At 47.4% G+C, this 16,119-nt stretch overlaps 1 protein-coding gene across 3 annotated transcripts in view; it reads left to right on the forward strand.

The window, feature by feature from the left end:
- LOC135899462 (uncharacterized) overlaps window positions 1-11,848 on the forward strand; it is a 96,902-nt gene extending 85,054 nt beyond the window's left edge. For 2 of the 3 annotated variants that reach the window (XM_065428721.2, XM_065428722.2), the window contains exons 5-6: window positions 2,327-2,647; window positions 9,751-11,781. In XM_065428721.2, coding sequence (XP_065284793.1) covers window positions 2,327-2,647; window positions 9,751-11,459 — 2,030 coding nt within the window. In that variant the 3' untranslated portion in view covers window positions 11,460-11,781. Of the gene's footprint in view, window positions 1-2,326; window positions 2,648-9,750 lie in introns of all 3 variants that reach the window. The other variant, XM_065428724.2, reaches the window with a different exon arrangement.
- The last annotated feature ends 4,271 nt before the right edge of the window (window positions 11,849-16,119 follow it).

Consider the following 16,119-nt stretch of genomic DNA (forward strand, 5'->3'; position numbering starts at 1 on the left):
TGCTCACCACCTTAGTCCAGGCAATGTTTTCATGGAGCCTTCCTCCCATATCGGCGTGGACCTTCTTGGCCGCTTCGCCACATCTATGAAGGAGAACAAATGGATAGCCATTGCAACAGGCTATGTGACACATTATGTTATTACGCGGGCCCTGCGTATAGCAGCTCTGCTACGTATTTAGCAGACTTCTTACTTCCGGTCGTGATTCTTCACAACGACGTGCCAAAGCCACTGCTGAGAGATCATGGCCGCTATTTAATGTCACAAGTTGTCGAAGACATACTTCGTTCCTGCTCCACCGAACACAAGCTCACAACCGCATATCACCCACAAGCGAACGAACTGAGTAAATAAGTGAATCGCACCCCTACAGATAGCTTGTCTATGTACGCTTCAGCAGATCATCGCGACTGGGACAGCACTTTGCCCTACGTGACATTTGCGTACAGTTCGTCACGTCATGATACCGACGGTTTTTCACCTTTCTACCTTTTTGTTTCGTCGCCATCTCACTTTGCCTTTTGAAACTCTAGTACCTTGGGTGTCGCGACACTCCACAGAATACGAGCAACGGTTGTATGATCAACTTTAGGCGGCTCACGCCTCACGAAAGCTCGCTACGACAGTCGACACTGAAACCTTCAGCTCCCTACTGGATATCTCGTTCGTCTGTAGTCTTCAAGTCGCCAAGTCGCCCTATTCCAAAATCTGCTGTCACATTGTACCAGGTCTTACCGGGTATTGCGAAGGTTAATTGACTTAAATGAGAAAATAGCCGTGGTTTAACACACCCAGTCCACATCCCACCTATGAACTGACATCGTGGACATGTTCCGTAAAAATCCATGCTGTTCATTTAGTTATCATTCTAACATGCCTCGGGACAGCGCTCTAGATCCCGGGGGTTATATTATGGTACATTTGAACAGGACCATATAGGCGAGAGCAAGACGAAGTGGTAGACTGCCTCCTGGAGCTGTTACTTGTGTACCAGTCTGCGTGTTTGCCACTATAACCTTTCACATGTAAAATGCTGTATATACGCTTGTGCATTGCCAAGGTTTAGGACTTGGCGTGTTGGTATAGCATATTAGCGGCTCGAATGCGCAACATTTGGACGACACACACACAAGAGAAACACACACAACAGAGCGCTACAGAAACGAGGCCGTGAAACACAACATCGAAAAAAGTTCGTCGACTGCACTAAGGGAGTGGTATATTCAATTTCACTTCAGTGAGGCCGAAACTATATCGGATAGACTGGACGATGTTTGAATCACAGATAAAAGGAGCATGACTACAACGTTTCAAAAGCAGTCGCCGGACAACTTGGAAGAAATGCAAGATTGTGAGCAAAGATGGCAGCCAAATGGCACGAGAAATAATCGAAGCAGCTGAGATAGCACGTGTGGGAAGTATGTACATGAGCATGCCATCACTCTCCTTTAGTCCAAAGGAAATATATTTCCTCACACGCTAATCTGTAATTTTGTATCGCGGTTTCTTTCTTGCGATGTCAAAAATGATCACATGACAAAGCTGGCTTGGCATTGGTGGATGGCCATGTTTGTAAAAATCTTGTTGTTTTTGCAGGTACCCCCCCCCCTCCCGCCGAGTATCTTTCAGTATTTATTCCATTGACAAGGGAATAAAACGATAGTTGCAAGTAACGCTCTGTGGTGTGTGTTTCTCTTCTGTGTGTGTCGTCCAAATGTTGCGCAGTCGAGCCTGCGCAACATATATATATATATATATATATATATATGTATATATATATATATATATATATATATATATATATATATATATATATATATATATGCGCACATACACACAGTCACACGCACACACACACATACATAGATAAGGAGAGAAAGGATGCTTCTTGTTCGTTTTACCCTTGTTGCTCTTTAGCAATGTCCACGCGCTCTGTACCAGCCACCATTATGAGAAAGTGAATGGACAAATTATTCATGATATTGAACGTCACACCGCGCGTTCGAGTCGTAATAATGGATATCTGTGCAACTTATAGATCTGTACGGCCATCGAACCCAGTAACGCTATTTATTGTACCAGCACTACGTTTTTATCTCATTTTCTGATTGCATGACGTGATAACCTAGCCCCATCCCAGATGCGCAGTCGCATCTGCGCTTTCGCCCTCGTGGCGATTTCACTCTCTCCCCCATCCCGTAGCTCCCTTGCGCCTCTCACGTTGCGCTACTACTCGCTTAGATAGAGTGCCACTAAACTTTGCGTTAGAGACCAAAGCAAGCTATAAAATTTAACTGCACTGTGTATTTGCCCCGCACCCTCGCAGTCGGCTCCGCCACTGTGCATGAGATCACGGCGCTCACGCTGTCTCATTTTACGCGGGCGGCACGCAGCGGCGGAGACCACCTCTACCAGCTGCTGGGCGTGGCGGGTGTGTTCGCCATGCTGTGGTTCACCACGCTCGTGTACCTGGCCCTGAGCAGGCGCAGCGTGCACTACGCGGCAAGGCCTGCGCCTTCCTGCGACTTCTCGCAGCAGTGCAGGAGCGCGAGGGAGAGCCTCGAAGCCCTGATGGACCAGGCGACCGAGCCGTGCGCCGATTTCCACCGACACGTCTGCAAGAAGTGGATGCTCGAGCACGACTCAGGTGGCGAGCAATGCGCCTAACTCCAAGCTGGATCGTGCCAGTCCCAGCGGCACAAGGCGCGCGGCTCTCTCATATCCAGACTGTTTGATCTGCCTTAACGAGATCCTTTAGCAATATTACCAGACAACCTACATGCCCGAAAACCGAGGCAGCCTTTATTTTTTCCCCCAAATTGTACAAGTCGAAAAGAAAGCCTTCGTTCTTATTTCGTGGGTGATATAGCGGCGAGATAACTCTAATTAGTTTGTTTTTTTGTGCGGCAAAACACAGAGTTAGGAAAGTTACAGCCCAATGTAAACAATGACACGAAGTCTGAATTCCTCTTTCAAGGACGGTTTCCGCCGTGCCGATGTGCCGCATTGTCCTGTTCCGCCTTATTCTATGTTTGGGTATTAGCCTACCCAGCCGTCTATTGCATCCTTTCCGTGCCCGTATTTTGAGACAGGCAACATTAATTTCCAATTACAAGTTTGCCGTGTGTTTCGCTTTTCCTTGTCTTCTTCATTTGCGCTGTTCTAAACGCCATGACTTAATGTAACTAAGAGGGACTGCAAGAGGGGCGGAGAAAGCAGCTCCGCAGGACATGGTTGCCAAACGTGGCAAACTTCCCATATTGTCGAAAAAAGTCAGGTGTCCTACGTAAAAAGATGTTTTTTTTTTCAGTAACATCGCACTGGGAAACTTTTCTATGCCGATGGCTGCTGCCTATGGCGCCACCGCGCGGGCCCTATCTTGAAAGCGATCTGCGATGGGGGCAGAGCGCATGTGCCTAGTGCTGATAGCATCGTGTGCGCTGTGTTTTCGTGGCTTAGTTCGCGTTCAAGCGAGAGGCAGCAGGAGCATTAATCCGCTTGCTGGTACTCCCACGCTTCCTCACTCTAGCGTTCTGGCAGCGAGTTTCCGCTGTCTTTAAGCGAGATATTTTGCTGTTGTTGGCGCATGACATCATGCTTTTTATTTAGTTAGTAAGCGAATACTTCGAAAGTTTATAGGGCCGATAAACCTAGAATCCTTACATTGTATAGCTGTCTAATAATTTGCCAGCGCAATCGATGCTTCCTTTGAACCGGAACTGTAACTTTTTGGGGATCCCGAACAGTGAACTGTCCATAATTACTTCTATCTCAAACAAGCTGAATTCAAGTCAATCCGACATGCCTAAGTCTTGAAGGAGACATTCTTGTCCATGTTCTAGAAATCAGAGCGACCAGGCTGCGGTCAGCTTTGTTGCTGCTTGTGGTACCTTGCCGCAAAGATTATTCCGAACACTGACATTCCCTTGGGCTCACGCAATGAGCCTTGCACGTAGCTCTCTCGGAATCGCCACGACGCTAAAAGAAATGCTGGAAACTACAAGCAAACTTGACTAACTTACAGCACAGACAATTGTGTGGCAGCTTAAAACAAATGCGATTTATATCAGCGTACGTGACAGAATCAGATACGCCTGGTACTCTGTTTGAGACTGTATTTCTGGTGACATAACTGTCCCCAGGTTACGCTTCAAGGGTTCACTTTTCCTTCTTGGGCACAATACCTCATGAACACTTTGTTTAGCGCAAAACGGCAGACACAAGAAAGACGACAAGACAAGGGCGCTGACGACGGGCTAAACACAATACTTCCCACAGCTCAAAATCTGGAAACTGTATTTGCCTACATGAGACCATTGTAGAGCACGGAATAAGTGTCGTTTCTAGAAAATCAAGGCAGTAGATGTTAATTTAAGATTATGAACAAAATGACAGCAAGGTAAAAGTGGGAGCCAACGTTTCGACCGCTGGACTTGTCGTATTCAAGGCGACGTCTGCTTACCTCGGCACAGGATATACAGGTAGGGTCCATCTAAAGGGGAGAGGGGGCATGCAATGCGTGTGGGTTGGGCAACGACTGAACGCGCGTTAGCGGCAAGGTTGTAGAATTGAGAATAAACGGGTGATATGCACACTGCCGGTGACACAGCTGTTGTCAGTCGGCGTGTCAATGGCCGTGTGCATAGCACCCCTCTATTATCTGATTCGTACGAGGTCAGTGGCCTATCGCTTCTCTGAAAGAGATAGGAGGAGCTGCAGAAAACGATGCTCCTGAAAAAAAAATAATAGTGAAATTGAACAAATATATAAATAAGAAAAGAAAACAAATGAAGGAAAAAAAGCACTAAGCAACCAATAAAAATAACTGCTGTTGCCTGCAGCTTCAAATTTAGCATAGCGAACAGATTCTAATGTTACATTAGTAAAGGCAAATCGCAGAAGTCCAGGACTAAAGAAAAACAAAAACACCAAGACCGGCAGTGGCGCCGCTCCTGTCGTTTGTGTTCCTCTTTGGTCCTGGTCTTCTGCGCCTTGCCTTTACTAATTCAGCATGAACCAACTAGGCCAAGCAAGAGTTCTACTTGAGATTCTAAAGCTCCCTTTGAAACGGTTATGCCTATTGGTTGCAACGTTTTAACTTATTGAGGAGGCTTGATTCTCTGTACATTTTTTTCTCCTTCAGAACGGAATTCTGACTAATATGCAGAGTTTATGTTCATAAAAATTATGACCTGGTTGGTTGAAATGCTCGGCGACAGCTCTGCGAAGCTCTTTCAGTGCGTCAGTCAGTGCGAGGTCTGTTTAACCTGACGTTCATTGATTGTACCATTTCACCGGTATATTTCTTCTTACCGAAGGAATGTTCAAGCATATGAATTGCATCCCAACTTGTACAAGTAAAGCTAGCTTTCACTTCGTGTGTATAACTATTTGTGGTGCTTTTAATTTTAATGTAACTTTGAAGCTGCCTGCAGGTTTTGCACCTGGGGCGACAACATTCATTTACTAAGGGAAATGATGTTGGCTGACTTTTGCGTGCACTAACATGTCTTTGTTGTTTCCGTTGAGGCGATAGATAGTCCTGAGTACACACGGGAACGCTTTTCTCAAGAGCTCGTTACTTGATAACATTAGGTGGTATTTTTGTAGGATGTTTATGTTAGGGAGGGCATTAGAATATATCGTTATAAAGGCTCGCGGTCTGTCAGATTCTCGTGTAGGCTGTTTTTTAAGCTAAACCTGACAGCCTCTCCAATATTGACGCGACGTTATGAGCTCTGTCGAGAGGAACTTGTGAATAGTTTCTGTTAGCGTTGCTTTAAGGTCATTTAGGTAGTGGATATAATCGTCACCTTCGCTTCAGCTTCTGCTTGTTCGTTTTATTTGTCCGACAAAAAATTCTTGCTTTGCATTGTCGTGGGTGATGACTGTTGTAGTCTGAATTGCTGGCTATCCGTAAGCTCCCGGTAAAGTGTCGTTCTCAGTTTTCCGTTTTCCATGTAGACCGTCTTCTCCAAGAAATTGGATTGACTAGGAGGGTGGTGAGCACTACATTTATTATTCGGGTGAAAGCGATTTAAATGGCTAATGAGGTTGGTTAACGCACTTGTGCGTTGTTCCACTATGATAAATATGCTGTCAACGTAACGCAGATACGTGTCGGGTATTAAAGTGTAGGACTTCAAGAAGCCTGCTTCAAGCTGCCCAATGAAAATGTTCGCATACGTGGGAGTGACTGGTGCTCCCATGCTAGTGCCTACAGTTTGTAGGTAGTGAATAGAATCAAATTCGATATAGTCCAACGTGAGAAGTATATAAGGAGTGACTGGGAAACTTCAGAAGCGTGCGCTTGGGGATTGACTGCCAGAGATTTGGACACGGCTTCAGTTCGTTCACTCATAGGTATCTTAGTGTAAAGTGCAAAAACATCCAAATTCGCTAGAGTAGCGCGGCCGGAAAGGATTTCGCTGGCGTTGATGCCGTAGATAATTCGAAGGATGTGCGGCGTGTCTTGAGGAAACGATAGGAGGGTAGTGGGGATGTTTGACACGTGGTGATTTAAGAATTTCGATAGTGTATCGGTCGGTGTGTTGTTATTAGACGCTATAGGCCGACCTGACGTTTCTGCTGTAAATATTTGTTCAACGGGAACCTTATGTAATAAGTAACAAGAGCGGCCCGCTTTTTGGTTCTTGGGCATCGTGAAGCGATATTCAGATTTCATGATTAGTCCTTTTTACCAAAGTTCCGTTATACAATAGCTGCGGCAATAGTTATGCCTATTGTCGCACCAGAAACTTTAAAGACATGTTAGTGCACGCAAAAGCCAGCCAACATAATTCCCCTCTAATAAATGATGTGAAACCTGCAGACACCTTGAAATTGGCAATAAAATAAACATCACCGCAAATAGCCATACACACGAAGTGAGAACTAGCTTTACTCTTAACAGTTAAAATGTAATATATATATGCTTGAATGTTCCTTCCGTAAGAAAATATATCGGTCAAACGGGACAATCAGTGAACATCAGGTTAAACGGACAACGCGCTAATACAGTGAAAGAGCTTCGCAGAGCCGTCGCCGAGCATTTTAACCAACCAGGTAATCAGTTTGATGAACTTAAACTCTACATCTTAGCCAAAATTTTGTTCGGAAAGAGAAAAATGGTACAGAGAATCATGCCTCATTCATAAGTTCAAGATATTGCAGCCAATAGGCATAAACAAAAGGCAACTTTAGAATCTATTCGCTATGCTGAATTTCAAGCTACGGACAACAGCACTTAGTTACTTTCCTTTGGTTACTAAGCGCTTTTTTCCTTCCTTTCTTTTCTTTTTTGATTTACATATTTGTTCCATTTCAGTATCTTTTTTTTTCACGAGCATTGTTTTCTGCCACTCCTTCTTTTATCTCTTTCAGAGAGGCGATAGGCCATTGACCTCCAACGAAGCAGATAATAGAGGAGTGCTATGCACATGGCCGTTGACACGCCGTCTGACACGCGGCGGTGGCACTAGCCATGTGCACAGCACGCGTTTATTCTCAATTCTACACCCTCGCCGCTAACACACCTTCGGTCATTGCCTCAGCCACCAGCCTTAACCCCTCACCACTTAAAAAGCACCCTACCTATATACCCTGTGCCGAGGTAAGCACATGTCACCTTGAAAAAGACAAGTCCACCTGTCAAACGTTGGCTCCCGCTTTTACCTTGCTGTCATTTTGTATATTTCTAGAAAAGGCAGGCGCCCAGGTGACTTCAGAAATTTTGTAGTTTAAATAAGGGGCCGTGTAACGTAAAACTATTCCAATAGGTTTCTATTTCAATCTCCTGACGTCAAATTTGCGTAACCGCCGCCGTACGCATCGGGCGGTCACCCGCAGGGTTGTCTGAACAATTCAATCAAATGCACAACTAGTTCATAGCAGGCCACTTTTGTTTGCTTGAAAAACGAATAACATTGCCTGCACTGAGCGGCTTGCCTTACGTAATTGGCTCACAAGAGGAGAGGAGCATGCTCAAGTGTAGAGGGATTTGATGGGGCCAAGCCACTGCACTGAATATCGGTAACCGGATGGAGAAGGTGCTGCCAGCATCTGCGATTCGTCCGCTTTCTCTTACTCAGCTTGCGGTGGTTCGTCGACAATCGCGGTGGCATGCAACGGAAGCTTAAGAATGACGCTAAAACACATCCTCAGCAAAGAAGAGCTAGCAGAACGAGGTCGTAAACGTGCCGAAAGTTCTCGGAAATGTTCCATGGCCACGCAAAAAGTTTTATTACACGGAAATAAACCCATGCTCTCCGGCAGGGGCGAGTAGCCAGTACCTGAGGGATCGGCTGCAGCCATCTTTTATTCCTTTCGGAATGGGGCAGCCTGCGGTCCTTCAGAAGAAAATTCAGTTTTGCTCGGCATAATAATGCCTCTTTATCGCGTACGCGTCACTTTGACGCAGTAAGTTTTTGCGGTTTTGTGACGTCGCGTGAGAGGCAGGTGAAGTGGGTGCAGCCCGAAAACCTATGACCAATAGCCGAGGGCTAATGGCAAAAAGGCGTCGAATCAGAAATAACCATTTTTGTTTTGTTCGGTCAAGTTATCCATAAACAGTGTGTACACGTCATATCAGATGGGGAGCTGTCTCGGTTTTCGTGACGTCGCATGACAGACAGGTGAAGCGGGGGTGGTCCAAAAACGTTTTTGACCAGTCGCGGTGGGCTGATAGCAGAATTGGAATAGAAAAGTTTGGAATAGTTTTACGTTATAGCGCCGAAGGTAGCATTCTCATGCGGAATATGACTCGATGTAACAGGTGTGATGTGTAGCAGAATACCTGAAGGAACTATATAGTATTTCAAAAGGCAGCATGTGAAGTTATAATGCTTTTTTTTTAAATGGTGCGGTTTTTACTCACATCCGCGCCATAGATATATAATATCTCTCTGGAAACGCTAGCGCATGTGCTCTATAAAATAAGCCTTCCTTCCTGAACACTTGATGTGCCTTATCATAGTAAGTACTGATTGGTCGGAACTTCGTGGTAGTCTGCTTCGTGCTACAGCTGATGCGGCATAATTTGAACTCTGAGAGATCGTACTTTATAGAAGGGCAGCGGATTGGGCGAGTTGGTGTTGCATGGTAACAATAAAAATTCAAACAGCGCATAAACGACGGGACCAGAATGAGGAGGAGACAAACACGGCGCCGTGTTTGTCTCCTCCTCATTCTGGTCCCGTCGTTTATGCGCTGTTTGAATTTTTATCGTACTTTATGCTATATGATAAAAATTCACATTGCTTATTGCGATCAATATTCATGCACTAGACTATGCTATTAGGAACGCCGGAATCGACTAGTGCCAGGTTGTTGTAGATGACAGTCTCATAACGGAAAATGTTCCTTCAGTATTGTTGGCGTCTTTTTTGGTACTGTGAATCACATTACAGGCATGATGAGGCCAGTTTGAAGCACGTGTTTGCCACAATAATATAATCGAGTGGGTAATCACTGCAGGCACGGTTTGACTTCAACGGGTACTTTACCTCATCCATTGCCCAACCCATCATTTTGCTTTTAACTGTTGCTGACCGATTTACCAGAACAATTAAATCTGATTTTATATGTGCAAAAGGAAAAGCAGAAATATACCTCAGTACATGCAAGCTTTGTTGCACATTCTTGGACACCACCGCTGTCCACTGTCGCTAGTGGCATTTTGTACCACATAATTGCAGCATATAAGTAGCATCTCACTGATATGTAGCTAAGTTCACGATGACGCCCTTTCAGACATGGTCACCAGTGCCACAAGGAGGTCCCTAAACATCACCAGAGACATGCTTTTGCACAGCGGTGGGAAGTCGGTGGTAGCCATTCCCGAAGCGTTTCGGCAGTTCTACAGCGCCTGTTATCATTTCCTCGGGTCACAATCGGCGCCGTCTCCTTCTGCTATCTTGGAACCCTTGAAAGAACACACAGCTATCTTGGACATGAAAAATTTCTCGCAGCTCTTGGAACGCACGATCCAGCTTTCTCTCGGCTGGGGCGTGCACGTGCTCTTCAAGCTTGGCCTCGTCAAAAGCGCAGACAAGATACGCCTGGTACTCTCCGCAGCTCAAAGTCTCCAGCAGAAACTTCATCCAGGAGGTGACCTGCGACGCGTTAGCGAGCAGTTGCGGTTTCTGCTTGATATTGCTTTGGCTGGTACACCCTACCGTACTTCCGTGTTCAAAATGCTCAAGCTGAGCGGGGCTTTGACACCCGGGGACGAGAGTGAGCCTGCCGTCATGCTTCCGGTCACAAGACTGAGCACTCTTAGCAACTTTCTCGACACGGAGAGGTGGTTGAGGTGCATCAATTATTTTCTGCTACCTCGCTATCGTGTTGGCACGCAATCTGCAATAATGACCAGCCAATTTGGCAGAATCGAGAGCGTCATCGCTACCGTTCATTCCTTTGGCTATGACGGGCGTGTCTACGCCTACCTTCAGGTCCTGGCAGAGCTAGCACGCTTCCAGTTCCCCAGACACCAGGGACTTGCTGTCGAGAGGGCTACGACGTGCTTCTTTGCCGGCGCAGAAGTGTTTGGTCACTCGTGGGCACGCATGTTCCTTGAAGTCACTTCCGCAGCACAGACGTGCGAACGTACCAAGGTCACCTTTCGCCAGATGGTCCGACGGGCATCGCACAACCGGGCGCTGAGGTGGATAGACGAGGCTTCGAGGACGAGTTACCTCGGTGTGCTCAGTAAGGTAGAACTTCTTATGTACAACAAGAATGCAACAGCTTCTTCCTACGGTGGGCACACATGGAGCGGCGTAGCGGCAAGCTTTCCCGAAGATTTCATGCGAGAGAAACAGCAGGCGCAGAAGCGATTGCTGCGCAATCCCAGACCCTTGTTTACTGACCTGCAGGACTCTCTGCTCTTCGCTGGCAGAGTTGCCTACTCGAGAGCACTCGTAGCCGTCGTTGTGCCTGCTGCTGTGTCGAGAGTGCCGTTCTGCTACTCCTCCATGCAAGTGCCCAGTGAATTCGATCTGAGCATGCTGGGCGCTCTCGTCGCCATTGAACTGTCGCGGGCTCAGTTCCTACACTTTTTCGAGGGATCCTATGGCCTGGGAAAGCACATGCAGCTGAACAAGTTTTCCGAGTGCATCAAGCCGATCGCCGACACCGTGCTGACGTCTCCTCTGAACTACACGTCGCAATCTGTCGCCAGAGAAGTCTTCTTGTGGGTGCGTGGTGCTACGCTGGCATTCGAGATCCTCAAGGACAACGTCTTCCGTGCTGGTGTCATGAGCTTTGCAGAGTGGCGGACAGCCCAGAGAACGTTCTTCAGGCGCTTCTGCCTCCTTGCGTGCAACTCGAAGACCGGGCCTGGTGGACTGTCACCCGAAGCACGGTGCCTCCTGCCACTGGCGAATATCCCGGAGTTTTCCAAGGCGTTCGAGTGTCCAGTGAATTCAAGTATGAGGCAACAGCCATGCGACATCATTTAATTCGCGTGGGTTTACACTTCTTACCTGTGCTTCAAGGCTATTACTGCAGTCTCAGATGTTTTCGAGAGCTCTCAATTCGTGCCGAAAATGTTCTGCGTCGCACGTGTTGTGAAATGAAATTAGTGCGCATGGTGACGCCCCTTCTTAATTTAGACATGTTCGTTTTTCAAAATGTTGTTTTCAATAATAATTCATTTTCACATGCGAAGGACGTTATTTCCTGTGAACGACCCTGTTTTTGTGGATCACTAGATGATGTGCAACTAAGACTTATAAGAAATATTTGGTCTGTGATCCTAGTAGGAACTAAAACGACTTTCCGTCCCGAGAGGACGCGCAAACTACTTTATTATTGTTTTACGCGTACCCAATGTCGTAATGTCACAGTATGTGGCTTCAATAAGCAGCACCGTTTACACGTGCATGATGTTACGAAGATATCAGCAATTTTTAATGCGTAAGCATCCATTGGCGAGCTCCCCAGCTCTGTCACGCAAGAAGTGTAATGCTTTGTATCTTTACAGAAGTACGTAATTTGCAGTTAAAACATTAATTCCTTATGATAGTAAGAATGCAATGATCGGTAGCTTTTAAGCAATACAAAAATTTAAAGTGAAAATAAAATAAACAGCCAATACGCATATAAACATGTAAGGACCCTTAAAAAAGGCATGGTGAAGCATAATAGATGTGTGCAACTGAAATTTGGGGGTGAGTCAACCTCAAATCTGAGATTGGGTAAACTTAACATTTGGGGGTGGGTCAACATGAAGTTTGAGGGTAGCCCAGCATGAATTTGTGAGTGGGCCCACTCAACTTCTGCGGCGGCCAAGTTGAAATTTGTGGGTGGGCCAACCTAAATTTGGGGATGCGCCAAGTTGAAATCTGACTGTGGGCCAACCTCAATTTGAGGGTGGGCCAACTTGAAGTTTGCATGCGGGGCAACCTAAATTTTGGGGTGGTCCTACTTGAAATTTGTATGTGTGCCAACTTGAGATTTTGGGGTTTTGGGGTGGTCAAATGTCCAACTGAACGATGCTGTGCGTCCTTCGAGTTACGAACACTTCGTGGGCACGCGAGGCCATCGAGACGCTTGCTGTGCGTTTATTTGGCCTTACCGAGGCGCCGTCAGGACGCGGGCGAGAGCTTTCATTGACAAAGAAGGCGCATATAATGTTACAAGCTTGCGAGAGCGACAGCGAGTGTGATATGGCATCGCGGGCGATACGCTGTCCCCTCACGCAAGGCCTCACACGCTGCTGTGGCACTGGCTTTCCCTTTCGTTCGCTCTCGTTTGCCGAGGCGCTCGTGGCTGGCATTCCGGCTCAATTGATGCGATTACAGTGAAGGGGTCGGATGCGGCGAGAAAATCTGACAACTGTCTACTAAAGCTTATGTAAGCATTGTTTGCGACAAGAAAGACCACGGGTAGACGCGCATAATCTAGGAAAAGCAAGCAAGCAAAACTAAGCAACAACGAAGTCACAGCCGAGGCAAACAAGGCTTACGCATTAGTAGACGATTCTCAGAATTTCTGTAGCTTTTATCAGGTGTTGCGTCTGGTATATCTTGCCATCTATGTATTGCACGTGCGTCGCGCTTTTGTTCGTCGCTTCGTGCAGTGTAGCAACTGACACATGGGTAAGTAAAAAAAATATGACTGTGGCTTAGGTAAGGTTAAGCCCAGGATGCGAAGCATACTAGCCTTTATTTTAGTTGTTGAACCACTGTTTAGCCTGGTGAACTGCTGTTGCTTGGCTATATTTGGTTCGGCTAGACGAAGAAACAACTCATGCGTTACTCTGCTTCGCCTTCAAGAATGGAACGCGACAGCGTTCCCGTCGACCCGCCATTACAATGGGCTACGGCGCAGCGACTACGCGCCCCGCATTGGACGCGGTGAGCGTCGAGCAACGCAGCGTTCGGCGCGGCAACGAAATGTGCGCCTGAGCAAGCGACGCACGCCTGAGCGTTAGAAACAGCTCGTTTCTAAGGCAACACCGCATTCACTAGAGGCGCTTTTGTACCGCTTTGAAGCATCGTACTCGTGGCTCAGTGGTAGCGTCTCCGTCTCACACTCCGGAGACCCTGGTTCGATTCCCACCCAGCCCATCTTGCAAGAGTTGAGCCAAAGCCACTTCTCCTCTGTCGTGACGTCACGGTGTCACGTGGTATTCAAGGCGACACCGCCGCGCCTGAGGAGCTGAGTTGAGCTCTCGTAATATGCTTCGCATAAAAAATTGCTCCAATTGATACGCCGTCGTTCTCTACATAAGTTGAATTCCGCACCCACGAACGCGCCTACATCACCTGCTCGTCTTCGAAGCTGCCTAAACGGTCACAGAGCAGCCCTCGGCTTTATCACTGTGATATATATATGTATAAATATAGTGGTTGCGCTAGTTTCCTGCTCTTCAAAGTAATGATCCTCAGTGATTCACGAGAAATGTCCATCCACTTCACTTTCTTGGAATGCCTTCTTCCGACCCCTGTACATGGTATTGCTTGTACTGCACATTACTTTCGATTTTTCTGGAAAGATTCTCCTGGAAGAGTAGATACGCAGCGAATAGCTTAAAAAGCGAAGGCACACGTGCTTGTTAACGAGTAGCTAAGTGACGTATGCAGGCGGTGTTGAGACTGCAGCGGAACCATGCCGTGCCATTTGCGAGTGAAATGAAGTTCTTGGAAATAAGCTTAGCGCAGGGCGAGTTCGGTTAGGTGTGTTTCTGTCGGACGTGTCCATGGTGTTGGAACGTAACAGAGAGATAGAATCAAAGTGTGAACCGAGGGAAGAAAACCGGAGAGCCTAATCAGCTACCATGTGCTTGCGATTGCGTAAGCGGGACTGGAGATGAGTAGGAGGAGGGAAATGCATATTGAGAATACGCATGCGCATAAACACTAAATCGTTCACGAAAATTTGGTCCGACTTTGTCTTTTACTCTGTTTTATGAAATAATCACAGAACGAGGAGAGCGTTCCTCGCAAACACCAATGATAGCATCACTTAAACAGATTCCCACAGCGTGTGGCATTCGCATATATATATATATATGCGTCATCACTTGGAGGGGTCGCGGACTGGGCTGAATGATAGGCCGTTATCTGAAAATGGTGTATGGCAGGAAAAGGAAACAACGAATCCACGAAGGCAGGGACGAACGCCAATTTCCAACTAGAGGTCGTTGTGAAAATGCGGCGGTTTAGTGGGTACGAGAAAGTACTGCAACAAGAAGGTCGTATAAAAACCAAATCTTGAAGTAGCAACACCGAAACAAAATGATGTGAGATAACAGAAAAAAATATTCGAGAGAAACCACCTCACGATGACTTTGGACGGTAATGCGTTAGTACTGAATCAACAAAGCCACACAACGTATTGCTTCCGCCGAAAGCGTACGAGCCGTGCACTGAAGCGGGTGTTCTCTTTTACGCCTCGCTAAGAACAGGGGTCCTCTAGCATGCACCACCGCGAAGCCTGGAGCGGCATCCGCACTGCATGGCGCACCGATGCGTGTGGGAACACGTTTTTCAGTGGCAGCAAGATCACTGCAATGTGTCCTGGCATCGCGCCATATGGACTCGATTGAGATATGCTTGCTGGCTATTCACGCACAGAAACAGTCATGCGACAAGAACTAAACAAAAAATAAGCGGTCGAGGAGGAGGAGGAACTTCATTATTGCAGAAACCGTTGCGCGGTTTATTCCTGGGTGGTTCCCTCTGACAGGGCTCCACTGGCGATCGCGGCTCGCCGGGCCTGGTCGAGGGTCGCCAGTTGGCTTCCCAGGTCCAGTTCGGAGAGTCTCGCCTCCCAAGACCACGTAGCGAGTGTGTGTGTTGTGACTCGTGGCGAAATTGCATCGCCCGGAAGGTCGGTGCATTCGTGTGTTATGTGCGCATGTGTCGCTGTGTGGTTGCTACACCAGGGACATGTTCGGGACGTATAACTGTCTGGGTAGATTGCGTGTAGATGAGACAAGTGTGGGTATGTGTTAGTTTGCAGGCGGCGCCAGTCCCTTGCCTGGAGTTTATTGAGAGCTTTGTGTGGGGGAGCGTATTGCGTTCTGCCGAGCCGTTGGTCCTGTAGTATTTGTTGACCTGTCATTAATAACTCGTGGGTCGCTCGTCAGTCTGTCGGGGGCTGAAGAACGGTGTGGTCTGCCACTCGGCTAGTGAGACCTCGAGCTGCGCAGTCCGCCTCTTCGTTGCCCCGCAGGCCTTCGTGCCCGGGGCACCAGACGATACCGTGGGCCCATTCTAGTGTGCGACCCAGGATTCGAATGGCTTGTATAGGGAGTGTTCCATTCAGGTATAAACGACAAGCCGCTTGTGAGTCAGTAAGGACACGGGCGGACCTTCTCTTGCTCTCAGCGTCGCGAAGTGCGAGAGCGATTGCTGCTGCTTCTGCTGCTGCGCTGCATGTGGCGCGGATGGAGGCTGAGGCTACCAGGTTCCCCTGATTGACAACGGCGAGAGATATTGCCTTAGTGACCAAGAACGAAATGGCTATTTAAAGAACCTCCGCTTCGCAACTGGGCATCGTTACCCTTGCTTGCTGGAAGCACCTGCACGTATGTGGACTGGGCTGTCCCAAACTGCGACATCATCGTGTACATCACCACTCTCCTAGAGGCCCGTGCTTTACCTAAAGCTG

Source organism: Dermacentor albipictus, chromosome 6 (assembly GCF_038994185.2).
Source record: "Dermacentor albipictus isolate Rhodes 1998 colony chromosome 6, USDA_Dalb.pri_finalv2, whole genome shotgun sequence".
NCBI lineage: Eukaryota > Metazoa > Arthropoda > Arachnida > Ixodida > Ixodidae > Dermacentor > Dermacentor albipictus.